Here is a 22,986-nt window from a genome sequence, read left to right on the forward strand (position 1 = left end):
CTACGATCACTGGTTTGATGTGATCATCCCTGAAAAAAAAATAATAATAAAAAATAAAAACGCATCCATGATTCTGACAAAAAATGATAAAATTCCACATTTTTGTACATAGGAGCTTGACACCTCTACAGCGTGGTTCTCTGGTATGTTGAATCTGATGATGTGATTTTCATTAAGATCACTTTATCTTTTGGGGGGTTTCCCCCTTTTTTGATAATTGGGCAAACTTTCTCAGGCTTGTAACTTTGGATGGGTACCATTAAATTTGATGAATTTTACATATTTTGAATAAGCATTAAAATTTGACTCTTTTGATGTATCTATTGCTTTCAAGACTCTGTTTTACAGTTCATTACCACGAACTGTTTGATTCAGTTTTTTTTCTTTTTTTTTAAGATCTTCTGGGAGGGCCAGGGCCTTATGAGTTTTGCTTTTAATCTGAAATGCAAAGTCGGAATTCAGATGGCAATATTTCTGCTTTGTCCTAATGCTTTGTAAAAGCTGCTGCCTTCTGTAAAGATTCAGTTTAATACCATAAGATTATTTTAGCGAACCTACACGTTTGAATAATATACAATATGCCCAGTTGCACAATGGAAATTTTTTGACTACTTGTTTGTAAGGATATGTGGCCAAATATTTTGGCTAAATAGTGCAGTAGAACTATGGGGTAAAATAGAAGTTCATAGTAGTTGCGGTTCTAGGCGCGGGAAGGGGAGGGAAAGCCCCCCCCCCCCGTTTTTCTGACATCTGACATTAAATTCTGTTTATTTTGTGTTTTTACACTCCTATTAGGGTGCTTTATTGACTAAAAAATTGTTGCAATTGTAATTTTTGTATACCTTGCCCCCCCTGTTTGCGAGGCCTAAAACCGTTACTGGTTCTTGGGTATAGTATAAAATGTTAAATGAGAAAGAAGAAAAAAATGCTGTGGTAAAACTGCTGGAACAGCTTATACTTTTTTCCCTTGTTAAGGTAATAGGCATAAGAACAAGTTCTATTTAAATTAAATTTCATCCCCACAGAAAGGCAAAATATGGTTCTTTGGATTTCTGAGGCTTTTTTTACATGTTGCTCCTCTTTCATAATTAAAGCTATTCCCCAAATCAGAAATTTGTATCCAATTACTTAGCTGAATTTACTTGAACTTGTTCTATGCTATTTTGCAAAAAAGGGGTACCAATCTGTGTATGTTGCTTGGATAAAAAACAATACAATAGTGGCGGTGGTTCTGGGCTAGCTGGGGAAAATATTACAACATTTCAGTACTTGCTGGTTTAGTTGTATGAATCCACCCAGTATTAACCCTCTTTTGGAGCATAGCTGTTGAGATTGACGTCAAAAGTCAGACGTTGGAGTAAGTAAGCATACATTTGATCAGCTTGTCAGATCGTGGATTGCAGTGGGACATGGTGTCATAATTCTCATTCAATGCAATTATAATGTTTATAGGGCTGTTCAGATGTTCTTTTCGGAAATGTTCATGGCTAGTTGAAATCGAAATATGTATGAAACTTGTTGGACTTAAACCTCAATTCAGTTTATCTTACCTTAGAGCTTAGTTCTGCCTGTGTCACCAGGGTTACCTAGGGGATCAATTCAGCTTTTAACAGGATTTCAACACCATTTAACAGGCCCTGGTTCGGCTGTACTGGTTTATATGTTTTTAATTTCTTTTCGGATCATTACAGCCAACTGATATAGTTGTATTTTTACTTTGTTTTCCTTTGTTAGTATTTTGTTGCGTTTATTATTTTTTTCTTTTTTGCTAATAAAGTGGAAGGTAAAATTAATTTCCCAACACTAACTGTTTTTCTTTTAAACCTTTCTTTTTAATAGAAATTCCTTTGTTGAGTCCTGCTTAGAGTGCGTAATTTTAGCTGTCCTTTTCTTTCTGTTTTCATTACTGATTAATAACTGGGCAATGCATTACAACTATAAGCATGCAAGTAACTTTGAAACACTTGCCGCCTTTCCTTTGTGCAAAGCGAACTAAATCCTGGAAAGACAGTTTTCTTTGGATCCTCATATTTAAACACTTTTGTTAACACACCTGCATATAGAAAGAGGACTCTTTCTCCTGAGCATTGTTGCCTAAAACTTTGGGGTGAATATTAATAAGTATTTACCCCAAGCTCAAAAGAACTTATTGTAATTGATTACAACTAATTGCAATAAATTACTGAATAAGTGTAATTATTCTGCTCTATTGAACGCGGTTTCAACATCAAAATAGATTTCTTGAAAAAAAAAATATTGTAAAGCCATAGAAACTTTGAAACTATACCAAAATTATTGTTAGCTTACACTAATAGATAAATATTCTAAGCATTTTCTATCTGTAAAAGGGCGAATTATAGCTTAATGAGCTCTAAAGCACACTAAGCAAATAATTAATTGTAACGGTTTCAATAGGTGCTTTTGAACGCATTAAATAATTGCAATTTGTTATTGAACACTAAAAATCATAATAATCAGTTGCAATAAGCTTGTTGAAAACGGGCTTGTCTTTTGTGCGTTGTCTGGAACTTAGTATCCCTAGTTTCTGAGTTTTCATAGTAATCACAATAATCAGTTGCAATAAGCTTGTTGAAAACGGGGCTTATCTTATGTGCGTTGTCCGGAACTTAATATTGCTAATTTTTGCATTTTTGGCAATGGCAACAGCAAGAAAATTATCATAGTACTGAAAACAGAGAGAGTAATACCGTAGTGCGATTAGCTATGCATAATTTTTCTTCTTTTCACCGTCATAAGGTATGCTTTTCTGTGTACCCAAAGTTTTGCGGGTTACAATCACTTAGCTTGACCGTAGACCCAAAATAGGACAGTTGGTCAGAGCTAACTGGATTGTTCAACTATCTTGTTCCGATAGATGTATTGCTTAATCCTGAGTTAATTTTAGGCATCTGTAGTGGCAAGAGTAACTATTTGCTTGTGAGCTGTTTTGAAAATAAAAGTTTTTTATTAGAGGATTTCTTCTAAAAATGTCAGTGATAATCCTTGGGAGTTATAATTTGCCTTGTTTAGGCATTAGAAAACTGTTGATCATCAAATTATTAACGTGCTACCAACAAAACAGATTGTAGACTCTTCATGTGTTTTTGCAATCATTAAAATTGTTTTTTTGTTTTTTTTTTGTCTAAAAAGTAAGGTGATATTCAAAAACACAACCAAGGTGTAATCTCCTGTTTGAATAGATTAGCAAAAAAAGGCCTAAATAATTTTATTATCAAAAACAAGATTTTAGGTTTTACCAGTGACTAATAAGTGGCATTTGTGAAAAGTGTTAATTTCAAATCCAGTTAGGTAATGAGAGTACTTTTCAGATGGGATTTAAGCCCAATGGATGTATCTAATACTCTTTTTTAAAATGAGCTAAAAAGTGATTAAGATTCTTCTAGGGGATTGGGCATCGGTTTATGTTGATCAATGGAAGCATGATGATGTTTTCACAAAATATCTTCTTTTCTACGTCATTGGGTTTCCTATTAAGACCATTGAATAAAAATTTCCTGCCAAAAGCTTAAAACGTCAATTTACGCACCTTGGGAATTTTGTAAATATGACTCAAATACCTTCTAGTCTAGTTACGGCGATTTGACCATGGGTCAAATTTTGCTATCCAACTGAAAACATCAGCATAATTGTGAGAATGAACATTGAATAAATATTGGGTAAGCAAAAACCTGTCGTGGCTATTTTTTGGAATTTATTTACTGAACTTTTCAAAAAAAATCTTTTACTTGAACTTATTAATTTCAGTTTTGAAGACTCCATTTAGGGACTTTTTCATCAACACTTCTGGTGGACTCAAAATTCGAACTATAGCATTCAATGAAAAGATTTCTGGTAGAACTCCGCTTGTTGTGCTTCATGGATTTGCTGCTGGCATTGGACTCTGGTGTTTAAATTTGGACGCTTTTGCATCCAAAACACCTGTTTATGCTTTGGACTGGATTGGTAAGATATAAATAAGTAATTATTCTACCTGAATAATTAATTGTTTAAAGATCCTTGTTTCAGATGGCTCTTCAGAGAAGGAGATAATGATAGCAACATAAAATAAAACCTTCAATTAAAAACAGAACTAAAAATTATGATGATACTTCGTTTTCTTCATATTACATAAAGGGAAAGAAATCTGTCATACATATGTGTCGTCACTTAAAAAGTATCCATTCTACATTCGCTTTTAGTTTGACTAATTAGATAAAGTATCCACGTGTCACTTAGATTTACTTTGGACTTAGGATTTCCGATGAGAAATGGGAGTTAAGCTTAAGGGAGTTTATTTAAGCAGTCTTGTGCTTTTCATTGTGTTCCAGTGCACTAAGATCGCTTATCTGCTAAAGCCCCGTTCACACATGTGCTTAGCTAGACATCAATTTCCAGCCATCATCACTTTGGACCAATCAGGGCTGCTTATGAAAGATGAAGGAAATCATGGTTTGTAGATTAAGGCTGTGGCCATATATGGCTGTCTTGCTCAGCATGTATGTCAATTGGACTAGAGCAAGATTACTTGTCCTAGGCGTTTCAGACAAATTACTAACTTCACAATGTACAAAGGTTACTACCATAAAATTGCACAGATAAGTGTCAAGAATATCGGTCTACATTCTAGCATGGCTAAATCATGACGGGTGCCGTAATTCTTAGTTATCTGAAGTGTTTCACCTAACTTTAGGCTGAATAACCATGTGGCTATCTATTGTGGATTAAGTCTAGGGAGACTGGAGTGAGTCGGATAAATAACCCTAATGATGCTGAGGACGCTCTGTTGAATTTTTTTTTATGAGAATAAGCTTAATAGAGCCGATTATCCTGTGGTAGCGTAGTGGATTGATCTCTTCTTGTCAAGGCTGGGTGACAGGCTCGCTACCTTTCCCCTTTAAAAAAGACCCGGCAACGCAGGGCGTCGACAACTGTCGAAGCCCTGTGTCCCGTCCATGGCTTTGGAGGATTTTTTTTTATAGAGCTGGTTCCTGTTAAACATGTTCCAGATGTTGTATGCTATTAATTTGATTGTCCAAACATGATGGATTTTTACAGTTCATAATGTACCTGAGATTGGAGCCAGGAATAATTACTATCTTCTTTAAAGACATAGTTATTGCCGGGAGAACTACTATATTTCTAACTCTAGGTTAGATAATCTGTAGAAAATAATTTTTGTGTAGTATATCTCACTCAATAAGGGCAGGATTTGGCATGGAGATAGACGACTCCATTACATATCAATTCACCCTTTCATGTTTAACCCTCCAGTGTTAGCTTCTCGATGAGTTATTTTTGTTTAAAGAAGTTTTTCTACCTAATTCTTATTAAATTCATAAACAAAGGCTTTTTTTACTCAAGTGTTTTCTGTTGAGTTGCGGTTTTTATCTATTTTCCTATATAAATTTCGCTATTAGGTCCTTGGTCAGAAAATATTACTTCATCATTTGGCGTTATTTCGTCTCAGACAAAAAAAAAAAAATCATTTTTGTCTGCGAGTTCTAAAGCATTGCTCCCAAATAAGAATATGAAACAAATACTTTATTTCATCTAACCAAATTCGTAACTTGTCTTTGTCAGCACAGGTCAACCCTTCCTCCCCTTTTATATTTGACTGAAGATATTTGATGCACATATCAGCCTCTTCTCTTCACTTTCCTTTTTTTTCTTGGTTGATTAGTTACCTACTTCAGTAGAATATAGCTCATTTTTTCGTTGGAAAAGCTTTAGACCGGGGCCCTGTCCAAGATGTCAAGACTTATACATTGTCTCCCGTTAGTGTCCTAAAAATTAATTTGCCTGTTTTTGGCGTTTTTCGAATTGCTCCTACTTTCCCCTCATTGGCGCTTAAATAAATGCCTGTGTAGTTTGTTGAATTTCTCTTAAAAATAGAGTTCCTTCACTTCAATTGTGGGAATGTTTGCTACAAGTAACCCCTAACGACTGTTTTCTGTCTTGGTTAAAAAAAAATCCGTAAAACTAAATGAATTTTTGTTTATATATTGCATTCTTCTGAAAGATCAAGAATTTTTAGTTGTACACAGTTTGAGGAGAAAAAAAGTACAAGAAAGGAAAAATGCAAGGAAGAGATAAAAATTTATATTCCTCTCTCTGTTTTTGGGATGCATCACCATAAGGACTGTCATGCAATTCTTTTTGCCTTATATGAGAAATATTTATGCGTGTTGTACGTGTTAGGCTTTATATTTAAACAGTCTGTATGTGTGAATATTTTCTTGATTTTTGTCTCTTTAAACTCTGCCTGTTCACCGTAAAAAAAAATTGATTCTGCACGCGATGATACCTCTCATTTTTTCAGGATTTGCTAGGAGTTCGCGTCCATTTTTCAGCAAAGATCCACTGGAAGCCGAGAACCAATTCATTGATTCTTTAGAGGAATGGCGAAAGATGATGGGCTTGGAAAAAGTGATTCTTCTTGGTCACAGTATGGGAGGATTTCTTGCTTCTTCCTATGCATTAAGATATCCTGATCCGTAAGTTTTCAAGATTTTTTCTCTTAAGGACGAGCATCTTGTGCTTTTGCATAATAGTCTTGACAGAGCAAAAATTGCATTCTTCTATTGCAATTTATTTATGCTTACTTTATTTTTCTTTGATTTTGTCAAATTGTGTTCGATATCTTTCGCTTGTTAACTTTTAATCCAAAGTATACTGTTCTTCAGATCTCTTGTACACTTGTAATTGATTTCTCTGTTTCTTTTTGCTTTTCAAGTACTCAGCTTGAATCATGGGCAGCGTGCTACCGCTGCCTAAGTAAAGAACGATGTGGGCACAATGTGTTTTTTTTTTGTTTTTCTCCATACCCGGGCAGTTCGTATCGAAGGAGATACGAAGTGCCCCCCCCCCCCCCCCCGCCCATCATTTCCCAACACACCTCTAATCAAAATTTTGCGATATCCGTTTTGTTCAGCGTAGTTGATTTCCAGATATAAAATGTGTTTTTGAGGAGGACACTCTCCCACAGCCCTCAGGGCAAGGGTTTTAAGTTATGTCCTGGGGACATATAAGGTTTTTATAGAAGATGTTGTCATAGAAACTCAGAACATGCACATTGGTTTGGAAATTGAAAGGACTAGTACCCTTTTTAATATTTGAAAGGAGTGGAGGGCAACTAGCTCTCCCCTCCCCAGAACCCATTATTCCCCCAAATCTATCCCCTCATCATACTGAGATAGTCCATTTTTTCAGCGGAATTGATTTCAAGATAGACAATTCGTTTTTGAGGAGACACTCCCCCACAACCCTCGAGGCAAGGGTGGAAATTTATGCCCTTGGGGATACGTGTGGTTTTTATGGATGGTGCTGTCGTAAGTGATTCAAAACAGGCACTATCTGTTGGAAATTCAAAAGGCTAGCGCCCCTTTTAATAGTTGAAAATGACCGGAGGGCAACTAGCCCCCCCTTATGCCCATCCTTTCCCCAAACAAATCCAATCAAAATTTTGAGATAGCCATTTTGTTTATCTTAGTTGTTGTTCCAATTGAAAATATGTTCTTGAGGAGGACACTTCCCCACAACCCTCAGGGAATTGAATTTAAGTTATGCCCCGGGGTCACATAAAGTTGTTAAATAAAGCATTGTTGTAGAAACTTCAAAAAGGGCTCATTCGATTGGAAATTCAAAGGGCTAGTGCCCTTTTTAATAGGCGAAAGTGATTGGAGGGCAACTAGCCCCCCCCCCCCACCCAACATTACCCCAAACATATCCAATAAAAATTTTGAGACATTCATTTTGTTCAGCGTAGTTGAAATTAGGTCTTTGAGGATGAAACCCCCCCCCCACAGACCTCAGGGCAAGGGTTGTAAACTATGCCCGGGGGGCATATAAGGTTTTTATATAACGCGTTGTCGTAGAAACTTCAAAAAGGGCTCATTCGATTGGAAATTGAAATGGCGTGTGCCCTTTTTAATAGTCGAAAGTGATTGGAAAGCAACTAACACCCCTTCGACGCCCACCATTTCCCCAAACACATCCAATAAAGATTTTGAGATAGCCATTATATTCCACGCAGTTCCAAATTCAGGAAATTATACCTTTGAGCAGGACACTCCCCCACAGTCTTCACGGCAAGGGTTATTAGTTATGCCCTGGGGTTATATAAGGTTTTTATTGAAATCCTTGTCGTAGAAACTTGAAAAAGGGCTCATTCGATTGAAAATTCAAAGGGCTAGTGCCCTTTTTAATAGTCGCAAGTGATTTGAAGGCAACTAACCCCCCTCTCTTGCCCATCTTTTCTCCAAGCACATCCAATCAATATTTTAGTTAGCCATTTTGTTCAGCATAGTTGATTTCCAGATAGAAAATATGTTTTTGAGGAGGACACTCCCCCACAACCCTCAGGGCAAGAGTTTTTAGTTATGCCCTCGGGGCATATAGGGTGTTTATAGAAGGTGTTGTCGTAGAAACTTCAAAACATGCTCATTTGATTGGAAATTAAAGGGGCTAGTGCCCTTTTTAATAGTCGAAAGTGATTTGAAGGCAACTAACCCCCATCTCGCCCATCTTTTCTCCAAACACATCCAATCAATATATAAAAAAAAATTTGTTTTTTTTTCTCCATTCCCGGGTGCTTCGTATCGAAGTAGTTGTCGTAGAAATTTCGAAAATGGCTCATTCGATTGGAAATTGGAGTGGCTAGTGCCTTTTTTAATAGTCGAAAGTGATTGGAGGGCAACTAGCCCCCCCCCCCCACGCCCATCATTCCTCCAAACACATCCCATCAAAATTTTTAGATAGCCCTTTTGTTCAGTGTAGTTGAATTCCAGATAGAAAATATGTTTTTGAGGAGGACACTCCCCCACAACCCTCAGGGCAAGGGTTTTAAGTTATGCCCTGGGGGCATATGAGGTTTTTATAGAAGGTGTTGTCGTTGAAATTTCAAAACAGGCTCATTCGACTGGAAATTCGAAGGGCCAGTACCCTTTTTAATAGTCGAAAGTAATTGGAGGGCAACTAGCCCCCCTTCCTCGCCCATCATTCTCCCAAACACATCCAATCAAAATTTTGAGATAGCCATGTTGTTCAGCGTAGTTGATTTTCAGATAGAAAATATGTTTTTGTGGAGGACACTTCTCCACAACCCTCAGGGCAAGATTTTATGTTATGCCCTGCGGGCATATAAGGTTTTTATAGAAGGCGTTGTCGTAGAAACTTCAAAAAGGCTCATTGGATTGGAAATCCAAAGGGCTAGTGCCCTTTTTATTAGTCGAAAGTGATTGGACGGCAACTAGCCTCCCCCTCCTCCACGCCCATCATTTCTCCAAACACATCCAATCAAAGTTTTGAGATAGCCATTTTGTTGAGCGTTGTTGATTTCCAGATAGAAAATATGTTTTTGAGGAGGACACTCCCCCAGAACCCTCAGGGCAAGGGCTTTAAGTTATGACCTGGGGACATATAAGGTTTTTATAGAAGGCGTTGTCGTAGAAACTTCAAAACAGGCTCATTCGATTGGAAATTCAAAGGGCTAGTGCCCTTTTTAATAGTCGAAAGTCATTTGAGGGCAACTAGCCCCCCCACGCCCATCACTTCCCCAAACAGATCCAGTAAAATTTTTTAGATACCCATTTTGTTACGCGCAGTTGCTTTCCAGATAGAAAATATGTTATCGAGGAGGACACTCCCCCGGATCCCCCAGGGCAAGGATTTTAAGTTATGCCCTGGGGGTATAAAAGGTTTTTAAAGAAGGCGTTGTCGTAGAAACTGCAAAAGGGGCTCATTCGATTGGAAATTCAAAGGGCTAGTGCCCTTTTTAATAGTCAAAAGTGATAGGAGGGCAACTAGCTTCCCCCCCCCCCCACGCCCATCATTCCCCCAAACACATCCAATGAAAATTATTATATAGCCATTTTGTTCAACGTAGTCGAAAATTTTGGAAATTAGGTCTTTAAGGATGAAAACCCCTCCCCCACAGTCCTCAGTGCAAGGGTTTTAAGTTATGCCCTGGGGGTATATAAAGTTTTTATTGAAAGCCTTGTCGTAGAAACTTCAAAAGGGCTCATTCAATTGAAAATTGAAAGGGCTAGTGCCTTTTTAATAGTTGAAAGTGATTGGATAGCGACTAACTCCCCTCTGATGCCCACCATTTTCCCAAACACATCAAATTAAAATTTTGAGATATCCATTTTGTTCAACGTAGTTGATAGTTCGGGAAATTTTTTCTTTTAGGATGATGACCCCTCAGAGCTCTTAGTGCAAGGGTTGTAAGTTATGCCCTGTGGGCATATAAAGTTTTAATTGAAAGCGTTGTCGTAGAAACTTCAAAAGGGCTCATTCAATTGGAGATTGAAAGGGCTAGTGCCTTTTTTAATAGTTGAAAATGAATGGATAGTTACTAACGCCCCTCTCACACCCACCATTTTCCCAAAAGTATCCAATAAAAAATCGGAAATATCCATTATGTTCTCTATTGCCGAAAGCTTTGAAAATTGGGTCCCTGTAGATGACAACCCCCCTCAAAGGCTTTAGAAAAATGGTTGTAATTTATACTCTTGTGGCATATAAGGTTTTTACAAATAGTTGTTGTAGATGATAGGCAGTTGTATATAGAAGGCAACTAGCCCCCCCCCCAACGCCCATCATTCCCCCAAATACATCAAATCAAAATTTTGAGATAGCCATTTTGTTCAGCGCAGTTGATTTCCAAATAGAAAATATCTTTTTGTGGAGTACACTCCCCCACAACCCTCGGGGCAAGGATTTTAAGTCATGCCCTGGGGACATATAAGGTTTTTATAGAAGGCGCTGTCGTAGAAACTTAAAAAAAGGCTCATTCAATTGGAAATTGAAAGGGCTAGTGCCCTTTTTAATAGTTGAAAGTGATTGGTCGGTAACAAACCCCCTCTCACGTCCCACTAGCCCCATCGCACCTTAACTACAAATTTTTAAATATTCATTTTGTTCTGCGGTTATTATAACTTCAGCAATTAGGCTTGTCGGGATGATAACCCTCTCAGAACACTCAAAGAATGGATTATAAGTATCGCCAGTGTTGCATGCGCAGTTTTTACAGAATGCGTGTTTGCGAGAACTTAGAAGGCGATTCATTCGATTAGAAACTAAAAAGGCTAGTGCCTTTTTTAATAGCCGAAAGGAATTGGAAGGAAACTAACACCCCTTCAACGCCCACTATTTCTCAACAGACATCCAATCGAAGTTTTGAGATTACTCTTTTGTCCCATGCACTCAAAATTCGAGACATTATACCATTGAGCAGGGCACTCCCCCACAGTCTTCAGGGCAAGGGTTTTAAGTTATGCCCTGGGGACATATAATTTTTTACTGACATTTTTGTTATAATAACTTGAAAAAGGGCTAATTCTATTTGAAATTCAAATGTCTAGTGCCCTTTTTAATAGTCGAAAGTGATTTGAGGGCTATTAGCCCCCCTCTCTTGCCTATCTCTTTCTAAAAAACATCCAATCAAAATTTTTAGATGGCCATGTTGTCCAGTGTTGTGGATATCCAGATAGAAATTATGTTTTGAGGAGGACCCTCCCCCACAGCCCTCAGGCCAAGGGTTGCAAGTTATGCCCTGGGGGCATATAAGGTTTTTATAGAACGCATTGTCGTAGAAACTTTAAAAAGGACTCATTCGATTGGAAATTGAAATGCCTAGTGCCCTTTTTAATAGTCAAAAGTGATTGGAAGGAAACTGACACCCCTCTTTCGCCCACTATTTTCGCAAAGATATCCACTGAATACATTTAGATATCCATTGTCTTCCGCGCAGTTTAAAGTTCAGGGACATAAATCTTTGAGCGGGACAGTCCCCCCCCACAGTATTCAAAGCAAGGTTTATAAGTTATGCCCTGGGGGTATATGAGGATTTTTATTGAAATCTTCGTCTTAGAAACTTGAAAAAGGGCTCATTCAATTGGAAGTTCAAAGAGCTAGTTCCCTTTTTTAACAGTCGAAAGTGATTTGAGGGCAACTAACCCCCCTATCACGCCCACCTTTTCCCCAAACACATCCAATCAAAATTTTTAGATTGCCATTTTATTCAACGTAGTTGACAGTTTTGGAAATGAGGTCTTTAAAGATGACAACCCATCCCCCCACAACCCTCAGGGCAAGGGCTTTAAGTTATGTCCTGGGAGCATGTAAGGCTTTTATTGAAAGCGGTGTTGTTAAAACATCCAAAAGGGCTCATTCAACTGAAAATTGAAAGGGCTATTGCTCCTTTAATAGTCGAAATTGATTGAAGGGCAACCGACCCCCCTCTCATGCCCACCATTTTCCCAAACACATCTAATCAAAACATCGATATATTCAATTTGTTCAACGTATTCTAAAGGTCTGGAAATAAGGTCTTTTAGGATGATAACCAAATCAGAGCTTTCAGTGCAAGGGTTATAAGTTATGCCCTGGGGGCATATAAGGTTTATATAGACAGTTGTTGTAGAAATTTCAAAAGGGGTTCATTTGATCGGAAATTGAAATTGCCCTTTTCAATAGTCGAAAGTGAGTGGAGAGTAATTAACCCCCTCTTACGCCCTCCATTTCCCTAAACACATTCAATCAAAGTTTAGAGATAGCCATTTTGTTCAACGTAGAGAAAGTTCTGGAAATTATGTATTTAAGGATGACAGAGCCTCTAAGGCAAAGGTTGTACGTTATGCCCTGGGGTATATAAGGTTTTTAAAGATAGAGCTGTTGTAAAAACTTCAAAAAGGGTTCATTTAATTGGGACTTGAGTGGCCTATTACCCTTTTTACTAGTCGAAAGTGATGGGAGGATAACTAAACCCTCTCTCACGCCCACCATTCCCCCAAACACATCCAATCAAAATTTTCAGATAGCCATTTTGTTGAACGTAGTAGAAAGTTCTGGAAATTAGGTCTGTGAAATTAGGGTTAGTTACCGTCCTGGCCTTGGGAAGGTATAAGGGTTTTGAGCCCAACTTATGTTAATTTCTTCTCGTTTTGAGGTTGACTCGGTTATTTATTGTAATTTCTGTTCGTTTTGGGTTTCATTTATTTATCGATGCTGATTTGTGGTAGTTCACGCTTGGTAGATTATTTGATTTTATTTTTGCTCGTTTTTGTTTAATGGAGTTCTTTACTTTTCTTTGAAAAACTTATTTTGTGGAAAAAGTTTTTTTAATTAATATTTTACAAAACCAGGTCACGTAATTCAAGGTCACGATTATTCAGGAACTATTAAAAAAATGATCCCAATTGATTGGCTGCTAATCAATCATTCGAAAGTAATTGGAAGGTTAAATTACTTAAATTACTAGTGGCTTATATTGAGGAGCGTTGATCAAATTTTTCCCTCTCAGATTAACATTTTAGAAAGTTCTGAATCATCAGATCACTTTAGTCCTTAGTTTTTTAGGTTGTGAACTGGAATTTGATTCCTTTGATTGAAAAGCCTTAGTGAAGGCTTTAGCACTATCCTCGTATGGTATACTGGATTATTATTACTTTAAACTGATAATTTAGGTTGCGAATAGTGTAAGAAGATATGTTAATTGTTGGTCTATGTGGTCTCCGAAGTAAAACAGGACTGTATCCTATCCCATTTACATTATTTTGATGAACTTTGTCTTAAGGGAACCGGCAAAGGCTATGGGAGAATAAGGTATCAAATCGGAAGGTAAATCCTCTTAGACTTAGATTTTTATACAACGTTTTTACCTCTACTCCGGGGGTTCTGAACGCTCCAACTATTCCCGCTACATTAAATACTCTTAATTTAATTTAACTGCTAAGACTACTACGACTAATACTAGTGCTACAGCGGCTATGACAATCTCGTATATGTTGCACTTCTTTAGGCTAAAAATATCCACGAATTATTTAGGAAATACTCTCAAATGATTGAATGTTAGTCATTTTCAATAATTAACATGATCAAAGGTCAAAGAATTTAATGCTGAAATAAGAGCCCCTTCTCAGAGAGACTAAAGGTTTTTTTTGATTGTGAGAAATTTTATGAATTTGTGCTTGGGTGTCTATTTTGTACCAAAACTAAAAGGCTCAGTCGAAAGAGATTAAACCCATTGAGGATAAATACATGCTTCTAGTGAGCTTAAGTCTCATCATAAGTAGAATCCGGTTTCACATTTTAGCACTCAAGAATTATACCTGTGTATGTGTATTTATGTTTTTTATTTTAATTTACGTTTATTTACGTTATTCACCTTTTTTATTTACGTGTATTATTAGATGAATTTGTGAATGAAATTAACTCGTCTTGATGAAGTTATGGAGTATATATTGAGGAATAAGATAAATGAGTCTAGACTTCTTTTGGCCTTGAAGGATGAGGTGTTTATTTAAAGCAGTTGTTTTCATGTTTCATAGATGAAATTTTTTATTTGTGTGTTAGGTTGATGACATCGTTGAAAGTCATATTCATAGTTCTAAATATAGCTTGTCTGTTGAAATTCTAAGAAGTAAAATGAAAGGCGTTTAGGTTCTATTGCGAGTTAGTAAGATTGAAAACTTTCTTCTTTGTTTCCAGCTTTTGTGGATCTAAAGTTTCATGTACATGGTAGGCTGTTCTCATTACGCCGAAGAACCGTCATATGGACGACTTTAATTACGCTCTCTCGGTCCTCATATTTTTCCATTTCTTATTAGTGATTTTTTAAACATCTTTTGTGAATCTTGAAATGACATTTAAAGAAGAAGAACAGTAATTTTTTTTACTCCTTGTGAATCAAAATGAACCTTAATAATTGGATGCAATAACAGAATTATGAGTACTTGTATGATATCCCGATCACACTCAAAAAGTAAAGTTAGGTTAATCATAGTTAAATATACCAAAGTATGATGAAATATAATACTTTAGTAACAAAAATATGGAAACTACAACAGAAAATTAGTGAAAGAAGGCCGCCCTGAATGCATTATATTAAATACCTAACCTAATCACCTCTAAATACTAAATAGTTAATTAAAATATACCTGCATAGTATTTTATCTCGCTCAAACTAAGCTGATTGTGTCTGAGTGCAATCATTGATACAGAGAGAAACCGGTTTTCTTGCAGAGAGAAAACAGAGTGTGGCCGGAATATCATACAAGTACCGAATTATGTCTACTTGTGGCCATACAAACCGGTTTGCGTATTTTTATGCTCTGCTTATATGTATCTAACTGCTATGAAAAGGAATTGAGGCATTTTTATGGTTTTCATATAGTAACGAATGGAAACATTATGTAAAAGTTTTCTGAATGGAAACATTATGTAAAAGCTTTTTGTTTTTATGTAACTCTATATTGCATTGCAAAATCTAAATTGCTTATCTTAGGGGATAATGATCTAATTGTCTGATTGATTTAAGACTGTTCCGTACCATAAAAGTCATTTTGCGGGCCTCAGCGTTGGCTGAAAATCTCAAAGACAAAGCAATTTTCCTAGCACCACAGGAAACTTCTAAAATTATTTTGTTAAAAATTGATAGGAAATCCTAAATGTGTCAGCAGTTCGAAAAGCTAACGAGAGGCTAGTTTAAAACAAAGAAAATGTATAATCTCTTACTAATGTTTAAGTTAAACGCTGTCTATTCAATGTACATACAGCATAAATAATGTGTATCCTGTGTTGGCGAAGATTCTAAGCAAAGTGGTTAGCACAACAGGAAACTTCTAAAGCTGTAAAATTTTTCAAAGATACTTCTCATGAGTGGATTTTTAATGTTTTCCAAGCACGTATGCCAGAATAATTTGAGGGACTACCGTTATCTGAACTTTGAAATTCTGCTTCGTTCAATCGAAAAAAAACTAAGTTCACGCTTTCTAATAACTCAAGTTTCATTAATTCTCAATACCTCTATCTCTGGCACAAAACGGGAGAACTTTTCTGGGGAAGTAGGTGTCAGCTCTTATTTTCTGTCGTTTTTTCGGATTTTGTATCAAAGCTGTACAATTTATGGCAAGACCGCCCATTTGATTCTGAATAGTGTGGCCAAACAAACTAAAAAATCAAGAAAAATGTTTTCATAATTTGTTTTTCTCGAAATTTTTGGTACAAGAATGAGTACTGCAATCACTGTCTTTAAATCTTGACAAGGCTGATTAATTAATTCATATTCAAAATAAGCAAAAGTTTCTTTTTTTGGTGGCATTTCGTAGTGATATTTTGTACTTTTTTTCAGAGTCAAGCATCTCATTTTGGCCGACCCATGGGGTTTTCCCGTGAAACCTACTAATAATGAATTTTTAAACAAGATGCCCTGGTGGGCCCGAGGTGTACGCTTCGTTCTATCTTCATTTAGCCCCTTAGCACCAGTACGAGTTAGTGGGCCTTTAGGTAATATTTTACATTCTATCAACTTGTTTCGATGTTGGTCATATCCTATTTTTTGCGTACCTTTTGTTTGTCCGCTTGAGAGTTCAAATAAACACGGACTATCAAGTCTTGTTGCTGAGTGGTTACTTATTGTTATATGGTGCAGATCCCTATGAACCGTAATTTTTTATTGTCAGCTGATGTAATATTCAGTAAATAAGCTGGGGTTGTATTCCATACTTGACTCTCATCTACTCCCAAGGAAATACTTGCAATCCTGTTAAGAGTCTCAACAAATACCTATCCCTGGACGTGAAGGTTTGGACGTTTTAGTGTTAAATTTTTGTTGTTGACAATGATGATCAGTGGTGTATTTAGGATTAACACTCAGGGTGGGGGAGGGCTAACTGAAAATTAACAAAATAAAAGGAGCGTACGAGTACTAGAGTTTGTTAAGTATTATATTACCAAAAAGTTCTAATAATGAAAATGGAAGAGCTCTAGAAAAAGTTACAAATCTTGGATCACATACAAAGTAACATAATCATTGTAAATGGTTGTTGTGCTCTTATACTTTTCGATCCCTTCCCAAAGACGCCTAAAATATTTTTCAATATTCACCAGAGCATTGGAAAGGATATTGATGTGTGCGAGCCTGTTCAGTTTGCTCTGTCCCATTAGATCTTGACGGCATGAGTGTGACCGCTTTAGCCTACGCAGTTAACGCTCTGCATATGCTAAAGCAATAGGGATAATGGAGAGTATGATCAAGAGTGAATGTGGAATTCGAAAAAAAAGTAACTGTCACACATATCGAGTGTAAAAGAAGCTTCATCGTGATGACGTCTGTCGACTTCCATTTGCTTTGCACACAATCAGTTCAGCAAGGGGGTTAGTTTCAGAGAAACAGGACTAGCTTAGGCTTGCAGTTGTTTCCAATCTCGGCCAATACAGGGTTATCAACAAAATGAGAATGGAGCCCGGTGATTGGTTTAAAAAGGTCTTTTTTTTGTGATTTTTCATGGTCATGCAGAGAAAAAACAGGCCTTCTGCTAAACATGTCATTGGCTTGAATGGTTTCGATTACGGCTCGATTTTTTGGCCTCTCTTGCTGCCAAAAGTATCAAATTACGTTTGGTACGACGATCTGTCCAGAGAGTTATTTACTGTTAGACATTCAAAGGACCCAGGAAGGAAACATTTTTTATAACAAGCATTGGAGAGGCACGTCTGTAACTCAACATAGTCGCCGTTCGAAACAGACAGGGTATCAGCTTATTCATGACCTATTCCTAAAAGTTTGCTGCCTGGGAAGTCAATGACCACTTTTTTTTCGTCGTCCAGAGTTAATCGCCATGCAAAAAAAAATACCATTTTCTTTAAGATATGACGTTTTCTTAGTTTTCTGGGAGAAAGTATGGACCCTAATTCTTTTTTTTTTTCATAGAAACGAGGAAAATGATTACGAAAATCTTGTCACCACAACTGAGTGCTTTCTGGCTGAGGAGCGCTCTGATTAAAAAAATGGGTTATCCCCGAAGCTCTAAAACAATGTAATGGGAGTATTATGTGGCATAGCTTTATGACATGGATATCGATAATCATAAGCTGATGCACTTCTGAGGTTGATGTAGGTGTCTCAGTTCACAAGAGGTTGTTATAGCTTCAGAGAGCAGCTTTCAAATGTGCATAATGAGCAAATTTTCTCTCCACGGGCTTCTTTTTTATTCCAATTTGAAAATTGCTTTCTGAACAATCATCATATTTTTTTTACTTTTGTAATTTGTTTAATTTTTGTTGTTTTCGTAATTTTTAGTTGAAGACATTCTCATAATTAAGGCTAACATAAATCTACATACTATCTTAAAATAAAATAAAATTCTAAAGCAGACTCTTCCAAAAATGATCTGTGGTTTGACTATTGTCGGATTGATCTAAAATATTCAGTTGTGTATTTCTTTATATACCATAGGTAAATTCGTTTGACACTTGCACACCCTATGATCCTGATTTGTGTTGTCTAAAGATAAAGCAATAAGCAAAATAATAATAAAAAAAATTGTAATTACTTGGAATGTGCTCAGAGGTGGTTCAAATTGTATCGTCGGATACCTTTTTCTTAAATTTTTTTTTATTCAATACATATTCTGTATAAGTAAAGAGCTAGAATTAGCCTATCCGATTAGCCTTATATTATATAGTTATAATACTCAATAAGAGTCTCTTCCTGCCAATTTTCATAACCACAGTTTGGTGTTAAAGTCCTTTTTTAGATATTTTCTTTAGATCTAATTGAAAATATTGAGATTTAAATCTTAACATTTTTATATGTAGGTGTAGTTTAAGGACAGTGTATTTGTGTGTCATTTTGTCTGTTAATATCCTTGCACTTTCATTTTCGTGTTTCTTTTCTAAATGGCTCACTAATTGTTTCCCAAATCAGTGAATTCTTAGATACTTGCGTATAGAAAAGGGAGCTAAGAACACGTCATCGGAAATTTCTGTGTACTGTTGGCAAAGTCTAATTTGTATGCAGTTGTGCTTTGTTTTCAATGCATTTAATCCATGATTTAGCTTCTCAGGTGAACTTCTTGGACACCGTTTTAATGAAAATATTGTTTAATACTGTTTTCAGTGCTTCGACAAGTCTCAGCTGGGTACATAAAAGAAAAACTAAACGTAACTTTTAAGCTCCTCCAACCTCAGTAGAAAATATACTTAAAATCTTTCATCCTGTTATAGTTTTAGGTCTTTATATAATTAAAAAACGTAAATTAGTGCTTGGGATCTTTCAATAGAAAAGAGTATGGTTATATTTGCAAAAAAAGAGGTTTCTGAACATATATTCATTGTTGAGTACATCTATACTTCCGATCTCCTTTGCCTTCCCCCTCGGGTTTTTGCATTCCTTTCCACAAATGCAATTAAAGATTTGAGGATTGTTGTTTGCTAATGTTGCCAGAGCCTTTTTTTTAAATCTTGACCATTTTTTTAGGATTTGAATTGTCATAAATGCACAATTCAAATTCGTTTTTATCCCAAAAAGTCGTTTCTACTTTTCTCCTTTTTTTCCCAGGTCCGTATTTAGTACGGAAAGCCAGACCAGACATAACTACGAAGTTTATGCGACATTTTCCGGATGCAGAGCTTGCCATACCTGACTATATATATCATTGTAATGCCCAAGCTCCTACGTAAGTAGATTCTTTTCCTTTTCAATCAGTTTAAGTTTTGTCTCATCTAGGAGCAATGACTAAATCTTAGGAGTAAATTTACTGGAGTAGACTAATTCAGTGCCGTTCCTAAGGATGGTGGTACCCGGGCCAAAATTGATTACAGCGCCGCTCTCCCGACTCAAATATAAGCAAAAAAAGCCGAATCAAAGTGGGGCAAACCCTCAGCTGCTTCAATTCACACAATTTAGACTCCTTCTCTTCTGTACGTTTACTCGGTGAATAACCTCAACAGCTGGCAGCTCTTTGACTAGACGGACAGGATTAAACCCCTTTTTTTCAAGGCATATTCAGTTATATATTTTTGTCATTAGAATCTAGAAAATATAAAGAGATTTGTAGTGTCATATGCTTTACATTTAATTTGTCTATTTTTTAAATTAAAATATGGCAGTCAGAAAAATAATTAGTAATAATCGTCTGACGCAAGTACAAAGTCTGCAAATGGTAAAATAACTGTATAATTTACTATCTTTCAATTTAAATTCGTCGGTATTTTTTAGTTCTTTAGTTGTATGAAGTAAAAGGGTACACATTACGTAGAATTAAAGAGATCGAGATTATAGAATCCGTAAAATCAAGAAGAATCTTCAACATAGCTCGTCTGTTCTATCTCCCATGAAGTATGCCGGATTTCTTATTTGGTTTTCACCGGGTAAACAAGTCATGCTTTTTTTTACCTATTTGGAATCTTGGATGTTCTGACCATATTTAATGTGTAAGATAATATTCATTTCTATATGGATGATATCTAGTTTTAAGCTGGATATCTCCTTTTTGTTGTAAATAGCTGATATTTTCTGGTAACTTCGGAATTTTTTTTAATGTGTTTTCCTTGATCAGGCGCATAGCTGTGATTTTTTTTGGGGGGGGGGGGTACAAGAAAAATCTGTATATGAAAAATGAAAAAACTTGTATTTAAACTTTTGTGATGATTGAGGGTATCTAGACCGATCAGTCACCTTTACCATCCTGTCGCTCTGTTTTTCTTCCTTATGCTTTGATAATAGTTTTAATTCTTAGCTTGAATTTTGAAAAGGATTTCAAAGTGACTATAAACAAAAATAGTAGAGGAATTCCAATCTTAAATCAATGTTGATCTGTTACTTGATTTCAGTCATAACGTGTGGTGCCAGACAGATCCAAAGCGCCTATGATCGCTAGAATTGTTTTTTTTTTTCACAAAGTGTTTGAATGTTTTTCTTTTGCCCGCCACCCGCTCAGTTCTCCTGTTTGTGGTTGCTCATTCAATGCCTTGTATTTTTTGTGTATTTGGTAGGTTTCTTTAGTTTTCAACCTTATTGATTGAGCTTTTTCCTGGTTGCAGGGGCGAAGCTGGTTTTCATGCCATGATGGCCGAATTCGGTTGGGCAAAATTTCCAATGATTCAACGTATAGAAGGGCTGCATGAAGATATATCCTTGACTTTCATTTATGGAGCCCGCTCTTGGGTTGACAAAAATCCGGGTCTATATCTACGCGACAAAATGAAGGAGAGATTTGTGGACGTGCAGCTCATTGATGGGTCAGGTCATCATGTTTATGCTGATAGACCAGATGTATTCAATGATCTTGTGCTACAAGCTTGTAGTTATGCTGACTCAGTGATTATAGATGATTTGGAAAGGAATAGACTTATCGAGGAAGAATTATAGAATATTGGAAAAACCAATAGTGCAATTCGACTTTTTATTATTATTTTCTTTTTGGTATGCATCAACTTTAGTCATCTTTTTCAACTCGTATCAATCTCCAGTGACCTTAAATGAACAAAGTCAAAATATTATTCTGCCTTTTCACTTCAATTTTCTGGTATTCTGTAATTTTTTTTTTTTTTTTTTTTTTTTTTTCCTTTGTCCAGCCAAAAATTGGGCATCAAGTTCGGTCAAGTTTAAAGACACAGTTAAAATGTCCAGACAAAAATTGGGTATCAAGTTCAGTCAAGTTTACAGGCACGAGGAAGTTTCTCGGTCAAGCTTCCTCGGTTAAAGACCGAGGAAGAAGAATTAGTTTTGTCTACATCATTGTTTAATATAATTAGTGTGTAACATTTACACATAACGTGTAGCATATATTTTTCATATTTCAGTAAAGTAGTTGAATAAAAATTATTTTAGTTTTAAAATAAATAATTGATCAACGCATGCAAGTCAGGGCTTCCAAACTGAGGACATATGCTCCCCTACATTTGTGAAAAAGAATATTTGAGTGATATTCTTAGGAAAAATTTTTCTCTGCTATCATCTAATATGATATATATTTACCATATATATATATATATATATATATATATATATATATATATATATATATATATATATATATATATATATATATATATATATATATATATATATATATATATATATATATAAATATAAATATATATATATATATATATATATATATATATATATATATATATATATATATGTATATATATATAAAGTAGAATATACTAAAAGTAGAATTCTTGGTATTCTGTGAGATATTATTTCGTCCCATTGTGTGGTTAAATCGAGTATATCCGTCTTATTTATGTTCTTGCTTTTCTAATGTAACTTAATATCTATTTTTGAAAAGAATGCAATAGGTCAGAAGACCTTTTCTTGAAAATACTCAGTTAACATTAGTAGCATTAGTAAACAGGAATTAGAATATCATTAAATTTGACGGGTTCTGCTAATCGATGTTTTTTAATGCTTGTTTCAAAAGTGGCCACTCGAACTTCGATTGCCTCGCTATTTTTTTTTCGGTGAGGCTTCTTTGGCAGCACAAGTTCGCAAATTGTCAGCCTCATATAGGATGACAATAAAGTAGGCTAACCACGCAGGCGTACATTAAATTTGCTACGTTTTCTTTGCATCGTTAACTTACATCTGTAGTTTAATTTTATTAATTTTTCATTTTATTTCTTTTGTTGCATCTTCAACTTATGTTTTATCCTTTTTTCGAGCAGTAACTTAGCTTGAATTCTGTGAAAACATGTCGTGATTTGAAGCCGAAGGAATAAAATATCCTTGTGCGTAAATTTGGATTGTATGGCATGTCAGTCCCTCTAACTTTTGCCAACTTGTCTAATGCAGATTGTAAAACTCAAGATAATTTTTGTAGAGTATTTTTTACTATACATCTGACGATTACGCCAGTAATCGTCAGAAACATTTCCTGAAAAATATTAGGTTTTGCTCTGGCGAGACATTTTTCTTGAATTTGTTCCTTCTTATTAGATTATCTATTATGTTCTCAAGGATTATAAAACGTTCGTGATAGCTTTTTCAAAACTTATCCCGCTCCCCCCCCCTCACAAAAGAGAATACTGTTCTAGAATGAGTGTCTACCCCACAAACCTTTCGGAAAGTGACTTTATTAAGCAAAAATCCATCTTAACTCCCAAAAATATTTTTCTATTGTTATGTGTATTGAAGGGTTTTGTAAATAATATAAATTGCCTTACCTGGATTGTGAAAAAGGAATGATTGTTATA

General features: G+C 35.8%; 1 protein-coding gene across 1 annotated transcript in view; it reads left to right on the forward strand.

Annotated features, from left to right (window-relative positions):
- The window catches only part of LOC148946997 ((Lyso)-N-acylphosphatidylethanolamine lipase-like), a 24,281-nt gene extending 2,524 nt beyond the window's left edge, over positions 1–21,757 (forward strand). The window contains exons 2-6 of the mRNA XM_089097224.1: positions 3,766–3,963; positions 6,320–6,494; positions 16,133–16,287; positions 19,343–19,460; positions 20,827–21,757. Coding sequence (XP_088953350.1) covers positions 3,766–3,963; positions 6,320–6,494; positions 16,133–16,287; positions 19,343–19,460; positions 20,827–21,154 — 974 coding nt within the window. The 3' untranslated portion in view covers positions 21,155–21,757. The remainder of the gene's footprint in view (positions 1–3,765; positions 3,964–6,319; positions 6,495–16,132; positions 16,288–19,342; positions 19,461–20,826) is intronic.
- Positions 21,758–22,986: the final 1,229 nt, after the last annotated feature.

This window comes from Artemia sp. Qi Xiang Cuo, chromosome 11 (genome assembly GCF_049724085.1).
Source record: "Artemia sp. Qi Xiang Cuo chromosome 11, ASM4972408v1, whole genome shotgun sequence".
NCBI lineage: Eukaryota > Metazoa > Arthropoda > Branchiopoda > Anostraca > Artemiidae > Artemia > Artemia sp. Qi Xiang Cuo.